Genomic DNA, 20885 nt, shown 5'->3' on the forward strand with positions numbered 1-20885 from the left:
ACTGTAAAACTTCCAGTTGCACCTAAAATGCAGTTGCTCTCAAACTGCAGTCGCACTCAAACTGCACCTGCGCTCACTGCAGTCGCGCTCAAACTGCAATTGCACTCAATGGTCACTTTCTCACTCAAGTTTTGAATTGGCGCCAAACAGAGTTTTTCTGCCTGCTGCTATTTCTGTTCGCCTGGTACTTCAGCTGGTATTTTGGCTGTTTTCAGGGGCTCGTGGCGCTCGCTCGCCAACTACAACAACAACAACTACTGCTACAACAACCACTAGTACCTCTACAACAACTACAACAACAATAAAGCCATTACAACAACAACTGCAGAATAAGGAATATCCTGTAACGAAAGATGCGTATATCTCGGCCAAATCTTAACGGATTTTTAAAGGACTTGGATCCCTGAGCTCACAGTGACATCCTCTATCGATTGGCATTCAAGGATATGGGGGTCATCTAAGGATCCAAACACTTCGAATATTTCACAGCGAGGGCCAAAGAAAAACGCTATAAATCATAAAAACCAGGATAACTCGAGAACCGCAAGGACGATTCGAATGTCCTTTGGCCAACTAATAGTCCTAGTCAATACAAGTTGTATGTCACAGGACTCGTCAGGATCAGCAAGGATATGGCTGAGTTATAGGCAATTTTCCCTAATTTAAAATGTCCTTATAACTCGGCTGTTTAAAGGACTTTCGTCCTTTTTATTTTATACTCCTCCTTAGTCCTCTGAGGGCTATCTATGTGCCAAAGGACATCACTGTAGCCCTTCGAATGGCCGAGCTAGCAGGACATTTGGCAAGTTTGACCAATTTTCTATGCTACCCCCTTGTACAATTTTTCGAAATTTTTTTTGGAATACTTTGAATATTTTTGAATGCAATTCCATAGTCTTTTTTATAGGCTTTACAAAAAAGCATATCCTTTCAAAATCCTTAAGGATATAGTCGAGTTATACCTAAAATAAAATTATTCCTTTAAAAATAAATGCCATATTTATGTATGAGTTAATAGTTCTAGACTATAAGAATGGGACTCGCCAGGACAGGTAAGCTAAAGTGCACTTAAAGACTATTTACTTTGGACATTAGTTGCTGCTACATGTTTGTTTATATCATTTTATTTATAAATATAAATAGAGTACAATAAGTGTAATTTAACATTAAGATTTAAAAAAATATTTGCAAATGGCACACGCTCAATGTGGTACAGTGGACATTCGTTCATTGTAGCTCACTTTTCATTATTATTAAGTACAAAGTGTGAATTGTTGTGTGCTCTTTGATTAAATACATTTCATTTAACATAAAGAAGAATTGCTTAAGAGTTAAAGTTAACAAATGCACAAAGTACACTTAATACTTTTTGTTTTCCTTTCAATTAATCGCACCGGATCAACCAGCATTATAACAAACTCATAAACTTGATAAGTATTAACTTAATGTTTACACAAATACAGGTATAAATTAATGTAGAAAATAGAAAATTTACAAATCGTTTAAGAACTACACATTAAAAGGCGCTAAACAGCAAACATACAACATGCATAAAGGGAGCATAAAGGAAGACTACGAAGTCTACAAAGTGTGTGTTAGCCAAGGCACAGTATACAAAGTGTAGAGGATCAGAAAAAGTGTAAGGCTCTTAGGATTAGTTTGTATAATTTACAAAGGTCGTTTGGTTTTGTGCTCTAGACGCAGTACGAAGCGGGCACCTCGAAGATGATATTGCCGGACGCATAACGGAAGTTCGGTGTTTCCACATTGGACGCCGCCTCGACGACGATGGTGCGTGGCTTTTCGCCCAGGCGACAGGCAATATTGCTGCTGACATTCACACGCAACTCGGTGCCGGTAAGGCTGCAAGATAAATGGGAATTAGTTGGAGAACCAAAGTGGCTGACGATCGTTACTTACTCGTAGTACTTTTTGCACACTATGCCCACCACTTCGCCAATGCGATCCTCGCGCAGCGGAACTGTCTCGCCGGTGAGTCCATAGACCATATCGTTGTTCTTGGGCGAGTGGAAGACAATCAGCTGATCCCGGCCAGGCGAAATGCTAATCGAAGTCAACTAAAAATGTAGAAATGCAATTAGAGCAGCTGTTGAATCAGGAGCAACTATTGCTACTCACCTCCCTGATGGGAATGATGCGATCCATGTTCCTGAACTTCTTCTTAAGGCCGTCCAGTTTGTAAATGCCGGTGTCGGTGACAATGAAGGAGCGATCCGCTTGCTTGTTGTTCTTGTTGAACTTCTTAACGAAGCTGGAGAAGAGCACCTGACGGAAGGCTTCACCTCCTCCGCTGTTCTTCAGATTTGCCACATTCGCCGTGTAGGCATCGTTGCCACTGTTGTTCTGCGAGTTGGCCAAGTAATCGCCCAACCACTTGCGCTGCTGTCCCCAGTGTGGACGACGTCCGGCAATCGCCGTGGCTGCCACGATTTGCAGTCGCAGCTGCGGCCATTCGCTTCGGGGATACTTGCGCAGTATCATGTAAGCACGCCAGTGATCGAACAAGCGATGCAGTTTCGCCTCCGCCTTGCGACCGGCCAAAGGTGGCGTTGGCCACTGAATGCTACGACCGTAATCCCGCTGCTGCTTGGCATGACGGAAGCGTTGGGCCAGCTCATGAACATAGCTGCGCAGCTTGTACGTTTTGTAGGCACGCATGATGGTCACGGCGGCCTTCATCTTCTTGTAGTTGCGACGTGCGATCCAGCCACGCACCTGTTTCTGCAGCAGCGTTACAATATGCGGTATCATCTCGTTGCGTTGCTGCTCCAAGGCGAACAGCGTGCGCGGCGAGCGTATAAAGATCTTGGTGTGTCCATACTTCACATCCTGGGCAAAACCCTTCTCCTCGATCAGCACTCGCACGCCATCGCGATCGCTGCCCGCCCGGAAATTAGGCCACGTGTACTGCGAGATCATCTTGTAGCGCAGCAGGAACTTGTCGTAGCGCTGGCGATGCACGAAGCCGGCGCGACGGACGCGCACATTCTCCAGCAGTCCCAGATAGCGCACCTGATGCTGCACACGCTCCTCGTCAAAGACCGTGGAGCTCTTGATGTCGTTGGGCTTGATGCAGCGCACATAGAAGGGTTCCTTCTTCAGCAGCGTGGCCACCAGATCGGCCATGGAACGCTGGAAGAGTGTGCCAGCAGTCAACGGACGTTTGGTGGTCTTCTTAATGTCCTGAGCACCCTCGGGCCACATCTCGCTGAGGTTGGCATCCTTGGAGTGGTGCAGCAGACGCTTAAAGTCCTGATACAGCGTATCCTTGTTCTTCTCGATGAATCCGTTGATGTTGTAGATGACATCGCCAGCGTAGTGTGTGATGCGGAAATCCTCGCGATGCTTCAGCTCCTTGTCTGTGGGTTTCAGCTGGCGACTCGTGTAATGCGGATGCTTGTTCAAGTTCTTGTCCATCGCCCCGAGCAGCGTGTCGTCGGTGACGTTGCCCACGCTCAAGCAGGCCTCGTCCATGATGGCAATGATGCCCTTGTGCGGCTGCTCAACCAGATCGCAAATGATCTACAAATAAAGAGAACACACATTGAGTAAAAGTTCGAATTAAGAAATAATTTTAGCTTACCTTGTTATTGAAGTAATCAATGTTGGTCCACTCGATGCCCTCGCGCTGATATTCTTCCTGCTCTTGCTTCAACACAAGTTCTGCCCAAGAAAATTTGCATTATTCAAAGTTTTCACTTGACTTTCCACTCTCTCAACTCACCAATAAACAACTGCTGCAGCTTCTCGTTGCAGTAGTTGATGCAGAATTGCTCAAAACTGTTCGAGTCAAAGATTTCAAAACCGTAGATATCGAGCACACCAATAACCGAGTTGAATCTCGCTTGCGTCTTGCTGCCGCGGAAGAGAATTGCTCGATTGATGCGCGAAATGATCCAGGTGAACAAACGATCGTAGATCGCTTTAGCCAAGGCATCTTTGCCGTACTCCGCTTGTGTGGCATCGTGATCCTTCTTCATCACATTGCCACCGGCGGCAATTGTGCGCTTTGTCAATGCGGCCGACAGCTCCGTCTCTGTGACTTGCAGCAACTTGGCCGCCGACTGCAGATGCGTCTTGTTGCTGATCACCAGTTCATCCTCAATGGCTGAAGGAAGAACAAGTTTAATAGTGATATATTTTAAGAAGTTTAAAAGTCAGCTACTCACTCTGGAACTCGACGTTGCCCAGGTGCAAAATTGAAGCAATTGTGCGCCAAATTGTTTGCACTTCGTCAGCCTGGAAGCCGAGTGTTTTGAAGGCATTGCAAGTGCCTTTGTAGTCGGACTTCTCGGTGAGTATGTCCATGCTACCTTGGTTAAGATAATGATACTTGGACGTCTCCTTGTGCAGATCATATTGACGCAACTCGTTGTCATTAGCACCTCGCAGCAGCTGTAAAAGAGAGAAGAGAATAGAGTTAAAGTCAGAGAAACTAGATGGAAATGTTGAAAATGATTAAACATTTTAAGTGCTACCCCTGGGCATGATATGCTACGAAGATGATGAAGTTATTCAGTGCTTTTAATCATTTAATTAGGAAAGACTAATTAGAGATAAAGTGGAGTCTGACTCAATATAGAAATAGTTAAACAAAGATTGAGTGCTTTCGAGCAAAAGATTTTCCTTAGTATATATTAATCAAGCAAGAAGAAATGTTTTAATAATTAGTCAACAATTTGTCTCGTTCGTCACTTTGCTTTAAAGTATTTCGCAAATTTGTTCTGCTTGATTTGAGTTATGGCAATGTGGGGTATATATACATATATAAATATATTAACTATGGACTGTGCTTGCTTGGCTTGTCCATGTCCAAATTGAATGGCCAACTATTTAGTACAGCAGACAATTAGCACACTAGCAAAACCATAATTAAACTTCCGCTTTAATTGTGTGTTGAGCTGCCATTTCAGTATTGTTCACATTGAAAATAAAATAAAACAAAATGAAATGAAATATTTCCCATCGCAGTTGATGGAAGCTTTTGGCACTTGCCGTCATAAAAAAAGAGGTGCGAATTGTTTGAAATATTTGTTAGCTCATTAGATGTGCAGACATTTATCTATATATAGTAAATATACATAAATAAACACAGCACATGTGCAAGAAATTTCCAAAACTGAATATCGAATACAGAATTCAGCAGCAGCTTAATAAAGAAATTATATTTAGTTTGCGGTGTTTTTTGTTGAGCTTACATAAATGGCATAAAAACAATTAACGCCTTCAAGCTAAATTTAACAGCTCGATAAACAACAATCGCTGTGTTGCTTTTTAAAGAATTCGGAATAGGAAGTGGCTGAGATAAATGTACAGAGAATTCCACATGAGACAGAACATTCGTCATAATGAATAACCACTGTAGTACTGAGCTTCATATCTGAATATGAATAAGTCGACGACGACTGACGCGATTTGCGTTTCTTGTGAATGGGACTTAGGCGACTTTTCTGTTATCTGGCAAATTTCATTTATAATGATCTCATCCATATCATTAGATTCCAACCGACAATTGATAAATTGCCTCGGCCACTTAATTAATTAATGAATTTTGTTTTGTTTTCATTTGACTTTTGACTTTGTCAGTCTGCTGTGTAATTTGTCTAGGATTTCCCTTAGGCTCATCAATTGCGACGTATCTCTGACTCAGTTGTAGATATAAATATAGTTTTTGAATAGTTCTAAAGTGATTTTTTTATGGCTGTGATCGTTTAGCAAAATGTGAGATCGTTAAAAATATTGAATAAATATTTATGGGCGACACTGGAAACCCTTCTAGTATAGCTTCAGTCACAACATATCTCGGAGTGTTCTATTTATGTGTGTGTTATGCCCATTCCAGTTAAGTTCAAACCGCACCCAGTGATGCCCCTCCCCTCACACACCTCCCCGGTAATCGACTCTGCTGCTGTCCCGCTGACTCACTTGAGTAAATAGCTGAGACTGCGCCCACACACATTCACACTCCCGATTGGAAGTAGTTGGGTGGCGGGTGCCCGGCCAGTGCCCAATGCCCACACCCTTCCCTTACCTGATAGAAACTGTGGAAATTACGCTCGCCCGGTTGCTGTTGCACCACACGCGACTTCTCCAGCAGATAGTTGGTAATGATGCCGCCCACGGGATCCGCCTTGTAATCGAACTCGATGTCCATGTACTTGCCAAAGCGACTCGAGTTATCATTGCGATTCGTCTTGGCATTGCCGAATGTCTCCAGTATCGCATTGCTCTGAATCAGCACGTTCTTCACGCTAAAACATGTAATAAAAATGAAGGAAAAAACATTTAAAATCGCATTAATAGTACAACATTTTATAATGGACGAAGAGGAGCAGAAAATCCAATTAGGAAAATGGCACTAGCTGGTGTAGTAAAATGTCAGTTTGAAATTGCCACGCTGGGTTTGGGGCCACTAAAAATTGCCAAAGTGGCAATTAAGTTGGGGCCATTGTCTAGGGTTTGGTCGCTCAACGATTTAAGAAGACGATCCAGCAAAGTGCTTTCCGCGGCAGTTAGAGAAAGGGGGGGCAACACCAGAGAGGGGGAAGGGGGGCAGGTATTGTCGTTGTATTTTAAAAGCGTGAGCAATTAGCAGGTCACTTAATTTGCTGACTTTTATGATAAAGTCGTATGTTATGTTGCTTCGCTATGATGTCACTTCCTAGCAAAATGAGAGAGAGAGAGGGAACTCAACTAGTATTTGGGGAGGTCTATTCGTATCTGGGGAATTTGTAGCTAGGCCATTAACGAGGCTTTCTTTCATTGAAATTTGCATGCAACACAATGGCAAATTTGTCATGCCTTCAACTGACATTCGTGATGAGTTCCCAGTGCCAAGTTCCCAAGTGGGCAAACTCCCTTTGGTTCTACTACTTCCCACAGCTGGGACTGTCTCTAATCTATATAATACCTTGGTAACTGCATTTGTGTGCATGATAAAACAGTTAAGTGAACCGCAGCTTAAGTTGCTGTTGTTTTAGCTTGACTTTGAAGCACTTCTAATTACAATGGAGAGTAAATTTACTTGATGAAGCCTTTGTGCTTTAGTTGTTTTACATAATAGTTCACATAGATTACGTTGCACATAGAAGTTGATCAATTTTAAGGAACTCTTAAATACGTTTTATTCTTATCAGCATTCTAATATTTGAACTCTTATTTCTATAACAAAATATGATTGAATTTCATTGGTAAATGTTATCTAACGGAAGCATCCCATGTTTCACTTTCTTTTCTTTCAAATTTCTAACACAATAAAATACTTTATGAACTAACTTTAGTAAAACTTAATAAATATCTTTGCTAGCGTTAACTTTAAAAATTAAATTTGCAATTCCTTTTCTAATTTCTCTTCTACCGGTTTTATAGTTTTTTAAAACTTAATTTAGTAATAATTCTATATTTCTTATTCATCATGCAACTTGTGTCAATATTATTATTTCAATTTTTAAATTTTCTCTTCCTAATTTCTCTATTCTCACTTTTATATTTGTATTATAAACTAATTCATTAAGCTATATTTCTATATTTCTTATCTCTCAATATTGTTGATATTTTTAATTGCATTTTTTAGTTCTCTTCCTAATTTCTCTATTATCGCTTTTATATTTTTATTATAAACTAATTCATCAAGTTATTTTTCTATATTTCTTATAGGTTCACTTACCGTTCGATCTCATTCTGACCCTGCGTGTTCGTCACCGCCGCAATGTACTTCATGATGATCTTGGAGGCTTCAGTTTTGCCCGCTCCAGACTCCCCAGAGATGAGGATGCAGGTGTCCTGATGGCGCTGCTTGAGCACCCTGTATGCCGCATCCGCGATGGCAAACACATGGGGCGCATTCTCGAACAGTTCGCGTCCCTTGTACTTGCGTATGGTCTCCGGGCCGTAGATGTTCATCTGTCTATAGGGATTCATGGAGACGCACACCTCGCCGATGTATGTGTAGATGGAGCCAACTTGGAATCTGTTAACGAAACAAAACGAAACGATGCACATTAGTTATGGCAATGTTTTGATATGCATTCAATAGTTTTTTTTCTTTTCCCAATTTCCAATACACAAATAACCCAATTTGAATCCCTCCCACAACTTCACTTCCCGCTGTTCACCTGTCGTTTTGATTCGATGATTTGTTTTTCAACAGGCGCATCATCAGCTTTTTTGTTGTGTTGTATTTTGGGGAGACGCCACAGGCATTGTTGCACAGTCGGCGGCGATTCGATTAATTGCAGTTTGTTGTTGTTGCAGTTGCTGTTGTTGCTGTTGTTATTGCTGTTGTTTCCCATTTTGATTAAGTTGTTGTTGCAGTTGATTGACTGCGTTTATTATGATGCTTCGACTGCTGCTTCCCTGTTGTCTGTTTATTTTGTGTGCAATTTATCAGGCGCCAAAAGATTTAGATCGACAGTTTCACAAAATGCGTTAGGCCAACAAAATGTGGGTCACTTGGCCAAAGTGGCCATAGAAGCCATAGGAGCAACAGCAACAGAGAGGAAAACTAAAGGTAGATATATGGAAGCTGCCTTTAAAGCATTTCCACACTTTGCCATTTGATTGATGGATTGATTTGAGCTGACTGAAACAGTAGACTGCAGCAAAAGCAGAAATGTATTGTTTGTTGTTGAATTATTTACATTTTTCATTTATCAATGAGAAATTAATTAAGATTCTCATTTTTGCTGCCGTAGATAACAAACACATTTAGTATACAATAATATTTTGGTTTTATGAATCTGAGACAAACAATCAAACAATGAATCATTCAGTCTTTAATCATTCGTTGCTAATCTACATACGTCACTCCCTCTATTAACGCTTTCTGAATCATGCATTATTAAGAAGTTATTTACGTAGTTAAAGATGAGAAGCAAGAGGAATTCTCATATGAATACAAACACAGAATAATAGCAGTGCTGACAATCAATTCCAAAGTCATTCAATTCAAAATAAATCAATGAAAAACAGCTCAAAGCACCTTTTAAACCATTCAACAATATTACAGAGCACACAAATTGCTTTTTAATAAGATTATTAGCTTGGCTTGAACACAGTAATTTTGTTCGTTAAGCCGCAACAAAATGCATTATTTAAGTTGCAAAAATGTGGCTGCATTTTACAACAGCCAAAAAAAAGAGGAAAAACAGCAACCACAACAATAACAACAATGAAAAAAAGTGCATCCAAAGCAGAGCTAAAATGATTACAAACTGTTACAATTTCAATTACAGCGCAAAAAGCCGCAAAGAAAAAGAGTTTGGTAACAACCGAAAAGAGGCAGCTGCACAGAGTGTGCAACAAGTGGCAAGCGCAAAGTATTACAAAACAGCCACGCCCACTTGGCAGCAGCAGCAACAAACATAACAACAAAGCGCCACTAAATTAAAACAACAAAAAGTCAAAAACAAAAAGCATCAAAATTAGAGAAATTGTTGAATAACAAAATGAAAAATGAAAACACAACACAACAAAGATTATTTTGTTGCTGTTTCTGTTTGTTGTTTAACCCGCAGCATTTAATACGAATGCTTTTTTGTTGTTGGCCAAACGGCAGTCAACACATGTATTTACTTAAGTTTTTCAGCTGCATTTGGGTCAAAAAATGTGACAGCGACAATGACAAAGATTGTGAGAGCTGCTGCTGCTGGCAATGATGATGATGATGATGATGATCATTATGTTTTGGCTCAAAAAGTGAACTACTGAACTCCAAGCATACAGAGGGGAGAGGGAAAGCGTTTAGCATGCTTGTTGACTTTTTAGCACAGCGGGTCAATTATGAGCAAGGCATTAGAATTGCCTACAGAAAAAAGAGAGAAAGAACCAATTGAAAGCAAAAGGGCAGTCAGCAAGCCGCTTAGCAAAGTGGCAAACGAAATGTGATTTCTATGATTTCTCCACCATCCATCACTCCCTTCCCCTTCCCCTCTTAACACCCGCAGCACATGGAACGAGTGCGCTGATTGACACCTGAGAATCGAGTAACTGAGTGTGGGTGGCTTGCTGCCCACATGGCGTATGATTGACGGACAGTCGCAACGATTCACTGTCAAAATTTCGTATGGTGCTGTGAACTGTGTCTAATGGGGTTATAGAAATTGCTTAAGGCAAAGTGCTCAACCAGTCTGTGATATGATCTCTTGCCTTCATATTTATTTTTTCGTAATTGCTGACAACTCGAATAAAGTCGTCATAATTTGTGTGAGCCCCGTTGAGATCAACGAACCAATAAATCATGTTGCCAGCATTTTACATTTTGGTTCCCCTTCAGCTACTTATTGGGTCATCTTGTCACAACTTGGCACACTCACACACACACACCCACAAACACACATCGAGCACTCCAAGAGTGCCCTTTAAGTACTTCAAGTGGAAACAGATTGAGCCAATATTTTCTTACATTTTATGGCCATGAATTCAAGTGAATTACAGTTTACTTATTGTGATTTTTTATATAAATATTAAAGTATTTCAGCATTGAATATATTGCAGTAAATATTGAAGATAATTTCTGTTTTAAGTATATGTTATATCTTTTCCAAAAATTGAAAACTCGGTTTCTTGAAGACACTTCAAATTAAACAAGTAAAAAAAATACAGGCGAGTGTGCTCGACTGGGAAATACCCATTTTGAGTAAAAGCAATATAGTGCAGTATGAATTTTAAAATATACCAAATTAAATTATACCGCAAAAATCCAAAAAATATACCATAAAAATACCAAAAATATACCGAATGGTACATTTGGTATATTAATGCAGTATTACATTCAAAATATACTGTAAAATGCATACCGGAAAAATACTAAAAAAATATACAAAAGACTATTTTAGGTACATATATTGATACAATACTATATTCAAAATATACCACATAGTGCAAAATATACCAGTAAGTATATACTTTAAAGGGTCGGAGATGCCTCCCTCTGCCTGTTGCAAATATGTATTTCCTGGAGGCACAAAGTTATAATACCCTTTTACTCAAAGAGTTGCAGGTATAACATTAATTTTTCTATCGTTCATTTACGAATATAGCTTTTCTATTTTATACTCATTAATTATTCTCTGATAAACTCCGATCATTAATTTTATTTAACAATTTGTTATAGATTGTTTTTTCAGCACTATTTCTATTGATTACTTTGAACTCTCTTTGGCAAATCTCATCCCGCTGAACACACCCTTTTCCTAACTGGTTTCTTTTGGCGGAATTCGGAACTAGTCTGTTTATGTTTGCTGTGATTGTTGTGCATAATTAAAATGTTCGATGTTCGCGTCGCCTTCGCACATGCTCAACACTATAGTTAAGGTCGCGTCGTTATTCATGTTTTTATTTTTGTTATTGGCATTTGACTTTGGATTCGGATTTGCGCATGGCGTCATCAAGTCAAAAGGCGCCAAAATACAAAAATATGCAATAGTTGTTGTTTTTGATTATTGTCAAGTTGTTTACATGATTTATTTATTATTTACATTTGTATTCATTCGCCTAGGTGAATCATGCAAAATGTTCTGAGCACATTGTGGAAATATTTCGATACAAAAGTTATCGATAAACGCAGCAAATTGCTGACTAAGCAAGCAGCAAGCATTTGTTTAATTGCCGCTGTCTATTCGCATGCAAATTGCATTTGCTCATAAATATTTTACCGCCTCGATGAATCATCGCAGTTTCATTCACGAGACGCACTTTGTCGACAGCCTTGAGGGAGAGGGAGCGAAGGAAAAGCTTAGAAAATCAATATGTTTACTCATCTAACGCTGCACTTTTCACAGCGTTTACTGCGCCTAAATGAGACGACGACGCAAGTGGCATGTGGCAGGCGGCAGCAAGTGTTTTGTCAGCTGACGTCATAATGGCAAACAGACATGGCTTGAAGTAGGTCAATGTTTTATTTGCTTTTCTGTGGATTTAATTGAATTCGACGCTATTTATCGATGTGCGTGTCGAGACAGCGAATTTTGAGAATCGCAGAGAGAGGCGCATTACTCAATACACGTTTGTGAAAAGCGCAGAGAAGAGCGAAAAGTGCAATTTGGCTAAACTACTAAACAATGCTCGAGATGTTGCCAAATTCCTTCCACTATTTGAAAACATGCCAAAGATATTTTGTTTGATTTATAATAATGAAATAATGCGTTCACATCTGCTGATACTCAATTCAAAACTGTCTTCCAACACTTTCAATTTTCTAAAGAGAATAATTCTCTGGCATGTTTTGCGCAATGCAATTGCAGCTTTCAAATTAACTTCAATTTACACCACAGCAACATTTGCCAAGGCCCCAGAAGCAAATCAATTAGCATTGCTTCTGCTGTTTGCCCCCCAACTCTCAGTTTTGTTGCAAGACTAAACACAGAGGCGCTAGATTATTGGACTCGACATAAACTTTTGTGTAAACGTTGCCATTGGCTTTTGTACTGTTGGCAGCTGGCGAACGTTGCAGTTGCAGATGCCCCTAAGTAAAAGTTATTGCAACGCAAATGACAAACATGAACGTTCCATGTGAAGCGTAAATAAACAACAATGCAGACAGACTCTACTGACTGAACTGCAACAGAAACAGAGACACAGACTTCTGGTTCTGGAGTCTGCTTGGGTCTCTGACTTCAGTGTTTACCTGACTTTAATACCCTACAGTCAAAACAACTTGGCTAAAAGGGTATGCTGAAAGTGTGGAAGTGAGAACTTTTAAGTTAAAAGTGATCTCTAAAGTGAAGTAAAGCAAACTTGACTAAGAAAATATCTCTTTAGGGACTATCATCTCTTTTTTATAGAATATTATCTCCTTACAGAGTATCATCTCTTCATAGAAAATTATCTCCTCCAGCTTGATTAAGAAAATATCTTTTTAGGAACTATCATCTATATAGTGTATTATCTCTTTAGAGAGTTTCAACACTTTAGATAGCGACGTCTTCTTATAGAGTAGTATCATCTCTTTAGAGAGTAGGATCCCTTTAGAGAGTATCATCTTTCTAAAGAGTATCTTCCTGTCGAATACCCACAACCGGAGCACTTCCACTTATTTATGGGACAGCTACTCAACTCGCTGTGACTGCATTTGCATTAAGCAGATCATTAGCGCTGAGAGTTTTGCTAGAACGTGGCTCAATTAGTGGAGCAGCTACCGTTGTTATATTACCATTGGCAGCAATACTCAGTCCGTTATGTAAATGGAACGATTTCCGTTGCGTGACATTAATCAAAAACGGCTTATCAAAGCTCAAGCTAGGGGCGGCGTTTGATAGTCGCTTATCACAAAGGAGGCATATGGAATGTGTCGATGTCGATGTTCAGACAGCCAGACAAATATCTAGATGAAAGCAAACTTTGCTTGGCCAGGTCTAGAATGCAGTTGGCAAAGGGTGAGAGAAGGGAGGAGAGTGAATAAGTAACACTGGCCTCTTGCACAAATAAACAGACAATCTATGATTGCAATCGGAAATTAAAAGAGAATTCTTTATGTTTTTAATAGTCCCGCGTTCGTGGGCCGGCAAAGTAAACAGCATTTTCCCTTTTCATTGCCCAGCTATTTTCTATTCCATTTTTCTTCTTTTAATACTTTTTCGGTCGCCTTCAAGTCTTGCCATAAAAATTGCATTTATAGACACAACAGACAGACCACGTTATTCGAAAACCAGATACAAGATGGAAAGTCTTCAACGAAAGCAGTGTACAAACTTTATTCATAATGCCCCGCACAAATATTTTTTTTATAGATATTCCGACAAATTTGTCGCGGTATTCATTGCATAACAAATTGAAGCGAGTTCGCTTATCGGCGGGCAGTCAATATAATGCCGGGTACTCGATGTGCTGGAAGTCGCAGCCAAGGTTATAGCTTGGCTACAAAAAGAGGTACGAATACAAGTGTGAGTACTTCATGTGAATACACAGGCAAACTTTGCTAACTTTGACACCACTTCGAGCATGCAATCTTATCGTGCCTACAAAATAAGAAATAAATAATCATAGTCTCGCTTTTATATATACTCTATATATGGGAATGTTTGTTTAACGAAATAAGAGAATGAAATACCCAAGAGCATATTTAGCGATAACCAAACGATTTCTTATAGGCAGATAAGATTATGAATACTTTAAAGACAAGGGTTACAATTTCCATGAACAAACAAGTCATAAAAATGTCCAGAAATGCATTTAAAATAATCATAAATTTCCACATTTAAACTATTAAAATTTACAATTAAATGAGCGCACTAAAAACAGCTTTTTGAGTTGTCGCTGCACCTTGAAATTATATTTTACGCTTTTAATTGATATTCTTAATGCAACTTTGATGTATTCACAACAAATGTCGAAATTATTTGCAGTGCATTTCAATGTTTGTTGTCAGATGTTTTGCGATGACTCAGAATTGAGCATTAGCGATAATGGCACTAAAAATACGAGTATGCCAAATTTTTTGGCACTTGATAAGACAGACAAAGAGAGACTATCGAGTATATATAGTTCTCGATATGTGTATGCCACTTGAGGCGTCAATCTTTTATCTTTCATGATGAAACCACCTGTAACTCATGTGCGTAACTTGTGATGAACTCACGCAGCGAGTTCAACGGCAGTTCATGGGAAAACACAGTTGGGTAAATAAATACACAGAAATATAGTTGATACTCTCTATACAGAAAGAGGAGGAGGAAGAGTATACAGCTGCTTTTCAACTACTGCGGCAAACAATAACACACACAAAATGTAGGCCAAATCAATGGAGAGGCGGCGGCGCATAAACAAAACACAAAACACAAAACTCAATGTAAACTTATCAGCAGCAGCTTCAACTAAATACTAGAGCAAATAAGAGCGCAGTGCATTCGTTAATAGCGTAATCAATCAGTCTAGAGTGCATATTTATAGCTCTCTCAATGATCTGGGCACAGCGGAGAGCCATCAGCGCCAGGACACTTGACTCTTAATGGATCGTTAAAAATTTCGCCGATTCGAGAAACAATTCGAAGAACCCCAAGGAGTCAAAACTTTACAAAAGTTGTGGGAGTTGTAAGCGCTCTCTCTCTCTGAACTTGAGAAAAGCATCCAAAAAAAGGTGTCTTCGAAGATTTTCTTGGCATCTTGTGTTTAGGAGGCAGAAACTTGTTTTGTTTCGGTTTATGTTCATCAGTTCAGTTCCTCATTGCTTTTTGGGGCTGCTGCTTTGCAAACTGACGCCATCAACCGGTTTGTCTGTCTCTTTCGGCTACACATTTGTACACGTATTTGTGTGTGCGTCAAAAAGTATCTGCAAGATACTCGTGAGTCACAGTCGCAGTCCTCTTCTTCCTCCTCTCTGCAGTCGAGCGCAGGCTTTCCATTTCATTTTCGAGATACATTTTTCAAAAACAAAAAGCATATTTTATTCAAGCACACACACATAGTATATACACAAGTGTGTGTGTCTTAATTTTATAAGCAAAAGTTTTGTGCGCATCGTGAGGCTATTTCGGGATCGCCATCTACAAATATATGTATCTAACATATATCCACAGCTACTGCAAACGTCTGTTTGTATGTAAGTGGGTTGCCTGGCATGCTGCGCAGCACTGAGTGTATTCACATTCATATTCATACTCGCATTCACACACTCATATTCACATTCACAAATGCTTATGACAGTGCCAAAAAACGAGACACTTGATGTGCTCAAAATTAACAAGAATTCAACTTTTGGCTAAGGTTATTGCCACTTTGCCAAGCGGTTAAAACCTAAATATAAAGCAATTCTTTGGAGAAAAACTTTGTTGAATAAATCATTATAATGTCAAGGGATTAAAGCACATTTTTATCTAGTTGGATTCTAAAGAATTCAGCTAAAAATGAATATAATAAAATATATATTTACTATTACTGTACTATAAAAAAAATTAGAAATAACTTCAGTTTCAATTGATCCATATTTGAATTCCATTCATAATTGAACTTTTCGCTAAGGCTATTGCGGGTAAAGCCCAAATGATAAGCAACTCTCTGGAGAAAAGTTTTATCGAATAAATCACAATAATGTCAAGGGATTATACACATTTTTAACTAGAAATCAATGTATAAATAAATTTTGTTTACTATTATTTTATTCTAAGGAAAATAGAAAAAATTTCCTAGTTAAAAAAAATAAAATTCACAGAGTAATTCAAGTTCGTATAGTCTGCTATTTAAATATCACGTTTGACCTCCATAAAGAGCATATTTTTATAGCAAAGCTATAGCAAACATATATAGATCGAAATATTTTATGCGAGCCCATTAAAAGAAAAGCTTTGACATAGGTTTGATAGGAATATTTTTGGAATTTCCCCAGAGAATTTTTGATAAATTTGAATGAATCAACCATCAAAATAAATCCCAAAAAAATAAAGGGAGTAACTACACTTCGACTGCTTAGAGTATTTTGATTAAATGGAATAACAATCAACAAAATAAATCCCCAAATAAAAAGAGTAACTACACTTCGACTCCCTTGAAATTGCGAATATTCTTTAATGTTGTTTGCTATTTGTTGATGTTGATGTTGATATTTGCTGTTGCCCCGCTGCTGTGTTTGTAATATTCCCTTCCCCAAGCAAGTTTATTTTTTGGGGGAATCGCAACACATGATGTCATACAACACAGTTTGGATAAGAGCGAATGGCGCGAGAAAAGTGAGAAGTGAGAGAAGCAAGCGGGAGAGAAGCAATAACAAATAAAATAAAAGTCATGTCTGGTCATAAGAGTTTTAATAAAAATGCAGTTTTTGCCATTTTTCAGTTTTCATTTCGTTTGGTTTCATCTCTATCTTTTCTTTATTTCTTTTCTTTTCTTTTCTGTTTCGCTTTGTTTCAAGCAAACGAAAGTGAGTTATTCATTTGATTTGTTGTGGTTGGCATTCGTCTGAATATACTATATATTATAAAACATTTTTGGCTCGTTTTCCATTTCGATTTCTGACCCTCATTGATTGGACTTACTCAATGGGTTTTTCCTCAAACTTTTTTTTTGTAGGTGCATATACGATATTATTGTTTCTGCAATTGCAAGTTTTGTTTTTGAATACAATTTTCCGGGTTAGGATTTTGTAATTTGCAGTCTTGTTTTTATCGAATTCATTTTGCAAATTGATTTGTGTTGTGTTACGAGTGCGACGCGACGCGACGAGTGTGTTATGGATTATGTGAATACATTCGGACATGAGCATGCAAGTGTTGCAAATACGTGTTATTATCGCATTGTTTGTTGTTTTACGCTACGAGTTGAGTTTGTTGTTTACTCAAAGCAGAGCAGCAAAGCAGTGGGGGTTGTGCAATTAACGCTCGAGCAACTCTTTCAGATGCTTCAAGCCACAGACCACAGATAAAGCCTCTTAATGATCTTGAAATGAGTCGAGCTTGAGTTTAGACTGGATAGTGTTTGAAGACTTGGCGAGTCTTTCAGTCAATTAGGGTTATTAATTTGAAGAGTCGAGAGTGGAGATACGCTTACAAAGTTGTTGAAACTATCAGTCTGATATGAATAGTTGAAGTGGCTACAAGTTCGAGAATATGTTGGCTTATATATTTCTATATTCTGTATAAAGTGTAACATATTTTTAGTTGTTTCTAACCAAGATTATAAAACAAATAGTTGACACATTAAAAGTACGAACAAAATTTAGTTTGAAAAGTAGATTGCATATCTTGATTTAACATTTTTTCGATCTAAAAATAGTCTTGATTTTTGATTTTAGCACGTTTTTATTGGGGTATACTTTTGTTAAATAAGAGATAAATATATTCATATATTTTAAAGAAAAAGATGTTATCTTTTTTACTTTAACTTTTCTATAAAAAAGAGGGTTCATTGTGATACCATAAATATTTCAAATTATAAAGAAAAAAGCTGTTATCTATGACTTTATTTTCCTATTCTTATATTTCCCAATCTCATTTCCTCTGCATAATTCCAATCTATCCCTATTTAACTGTCCTGCAACGTGTTTGTAATTCTTGTCATAGACGTTGGTCAGTTTAGGTTTTCACATCCTTTTAGTCAGAGAGACTCAGTTGCCGGTATTTGATTTCAGGCAGCGCGTGTGTGTCAACAACTTGTTGCATGCCGCATTGTCAACGTGGCTGTGGCACAGTCTATCTATCCCTCTCTGTCTGTCTGTGGCAACGTCTGCTGCCATGGGTCGTTGCGTTACATGCCTCGCTGGGTTGCTGCTGCTGCTGCCTCAGTTTGTGGTTCGATGCTTTCGATAGATCATTATCATAACCAGACAAAGTTCTGCTTGTTTCACTGTCTGTCTATTTGTCTGTTTGTTTAGTTTGTTATCAGTGCGTCACGAAATAGTTTTCGCTTTTGCCACATTATGCGGCACTTTACACAGCTTGATGTTACTTTTAATCATAATCATAATGCTAATGAATATTACAATGATAATGATCGAATGAATAGACCACTGTTTGCTTAGCATCAGCTATTCAAATGCTAATTGATTCGTTTAAAGATGACTCTTTGCTATTACTCAACCCACAACAATCCTCTCAATCAGCCTACGCCTACACCGTCTTTTAACTGATTCATTAAACAATTTTAACAGATTTGAAAGCGATTCTATACTTAGATCTGATTCACAGACCAAGTGCATTGTCAGTGCGAAGCAATCACACAATTTTCCACATATGCTTTTTAGATATGATAAGCTTAGCAATAATACAAATACAAATATATTGCATCACTTCTCCAATTAGGTAAAGGTGTGACGATTATTATCATTGCAAAGGAGGGGAAAAACAGCGAAAGTGTTTCATATCAGTTATTGCTGACTATACTCTGAGTTTCCACGTACACTGAAGATTATTTCGTGCTGTACTTATTGTCAAATTTAATTTAAAATAAGTATAAGTTTTCCAAGTAACACTTATTTTACTTTTAATAGGAATTTATACTTCAAGACAAAAGAAATCCCAAGAATTGCCTTTTAATATAAATTACTTCAGATGTTGTTAATGATTGAACCAAATTCTAATCCCAAGAATTGCCTAAAGGTAATCTTAAAAATTGGTGGAAATTTACAATATCAAAATTGAGCGAAAGAATTTATATTTCCTTATCATTGGGAGAAATATTTGCTTTATCTACAACATTTCTAATCTTTAAAAGACGAATTGGCTAAATCGAAAATTATTTTCCTTTTAGTCATCTCTAAAATTTCTTTTTGAAACCTTTCTCTGTAATACCTTAAGAATATCTGAAACCTTTCCTAACATCCCTTCGAAGGAAAGGGTTTATACAGCATGATCTTAACTCTATAAATAGGGGTTAGAAATACAACTCAAAAATCTTTTCTCACATTTACCCTAAATTTTCGAATTAGACAATTTTCCAAAGCTAATTATCATAGTTCTTCCTTAGAAGATCGCTCTACTAAAGCTCTCAATGCTATTTGGCAAGTTCATCTCAATTATTTTGATAGAGACAATTCCAAGCTCATTATAATGATGAGAGAGCTGTAACGTTTCCATGCTCCAGCTAACAATGGAAATTGACAGAATGAAGCGCCACTAATGAAATCGGTATTAACCTCAGTGGGTCAGACAGGTCTAACACCTCCGCAAGAGTAGGGGAAGAGGAGAGGGGCATGCAAATGGCTCCATTGAGCATGCTGTCAAGTAGAACTTGAGTTTGCCCCATGTTTTGGTTTAATTGAAAAGCCGATAGTAATCAAGGCGGAAAGAAAAATAAAATACGAAAACTAAAAACTGGTTGGCAACAAGAAGCAGAAAACCTTGAACGCAGCACAAGGTTGCTGCAGTTGTGTAGTTGTAGTAGTAGATGCAATTATGCTCTTGCAGCAAATTATTGATTTTTTGACTTACCGCTTACGCAAGTTGTCCATGAACTTTTCCATGTTGACCTGGTCGAGGAGCACAAAGTCCTGCACACCAGCTTCCCGTTGCATTGCCATGTTTGCGTCTCTTTATTGAACGTGCGTTGAAGAGAGAGCGAAGCGAAGGAAAGAGAGCCGAATAACGTAATTAATTTGCCGGCTGCGAGAGAGCACGAAATATTCAGGTAACGCAAAGAGGATGACAGCGATCAAGCAGAAGACGATGAACACGACACTGAAGCAGCAAAAGAATTCAGAGAGCCTTTTGCTTGTTTTGTTTTGTTTGCTTGTTCGCCACGAATTTTAATTAATATGCTTTATGGCTTGTCTTTTTTCTCTGCTGCTGACTTTGCCAATTCGCTTTTGTCGAATTATTTTTGTATAATAACAATGAAATCACGAAAATATTGATCTATTTTTCTGGCAGCCAATTGGCTATCAATGTTCCGGGGTAAACACACACGCGGAAAAAGGAGAGAAGCGTAACGCACAATAGAAATTAGAGGAGAGCGCAACAAAACAAAACAAAAAACCGCCGCGTATCGCCGCCGTCAAAATGGGTTACATTTAATATGTGTGTGGATTCGATTTGGCGATCGTAAGAACTTGTTCAGGCCGCGCTGCCAGTTGCCAGTTAATAATACTTATTGCAGGCAGTCGACGGAGCCAAAAGCCACAAACAGCCAGCTGGTTTCTGTTTTATCGTTTGGCGCACAACACAAATGCAAACGCACACAGACGCACGCACACATTCACGGGGAGACAACACAACCGTTCGGCTGCGCGTTCGAAGAGAAACTGTTTCGGAGTGACGCGGACTCACGACGTTCCACCACGCACAACACATCACAACACAGCAGAGTCGACAACAGTGGTTCGCAAGCAATTGCGCGCAGGCAGCAAACATTTTTCACTTTTATTAATTATATGTTTTACTTTATTTTAATTATTTAATTTGTTTCTCTTATTAGAATTTAAAATTCGTAACACATCACTTTTT

The 20885-nt window shown here is 38.6% G+C and overlaps 1 protein-coding gene across 1 annotated transcript; it reads right to left on the minus strand.

Annotated features, from left to right (window-relative positions):
* Positions 1-1108: 1108 nt before the first annotated feature.
* Positions 1109-20767, minus strand: LOC117564108 (unconventional myosin ID). Its single transcript, XM_034242758.2, has 9 exons — positions 19875-20767; positions 7688-7990; positions 6053-6272; positions 4191-4416; positions 3746-4129; positions 3605-3684; positions 2140-3543; positions 1921-2078; positions 1109-1863 (listed from the first exon to the last, which is right to left on the minus strand). Exons 1-9 carry the CDS (start codon positions 19961-19963, stop codon positions 1695-1697), a joined length of 3033 nt encoding a protein of 1010 aa, XP_034098649.1. The 5' UTR covers positions 19964-20767; the 3' UTR covers positions 1109-1694.
* Positions 20768-20885: the final 118 nt, after the last annotated feature.

Source organism: Drosophila albomicans, chromosome 2L (assembly GCF_009650485.2).
Source record: "Drosophila albomicans strain 15112-1751.03 chromosome 2L, ASM965048v2, whole genome shotgun sequence".
NCBI classification, from domain to species: domain Eukaryota; kingdom Metazoa; phylum Arthropoda; class Insecta; order Diptera; family Drosophilidae; genus Drosophila; species Drosophila albomicans.

What these genes read in the sequence shown, in the direction of transcription:
- LOC117564108 (XM_034242758.2), bottom strand. Translation starts at nt 19,963, where the DNA reads ATGGCAATGCAACGGGAAGCTGGTGTGCAGGACTTTGTGCTCCTCGAC. An exon ending in GGTCAGAATGAGATCGAACG is followed by an intron (nt 6,273 to 7,687) that starts GTAAGTGAACCT and finishes TACATGTTTTAG; the next exon opens with CGTGAAGAACGTGCTGATTC. An exon ending in TTGATTACTTCAATAACAAG is followed by an intron (nt 3,544 to 3,604) that starts GTAAGCTAAAAT and finishes CTTTATTTGTAG; the next exon opens with ATCATTTGCGATCTGGTTGA.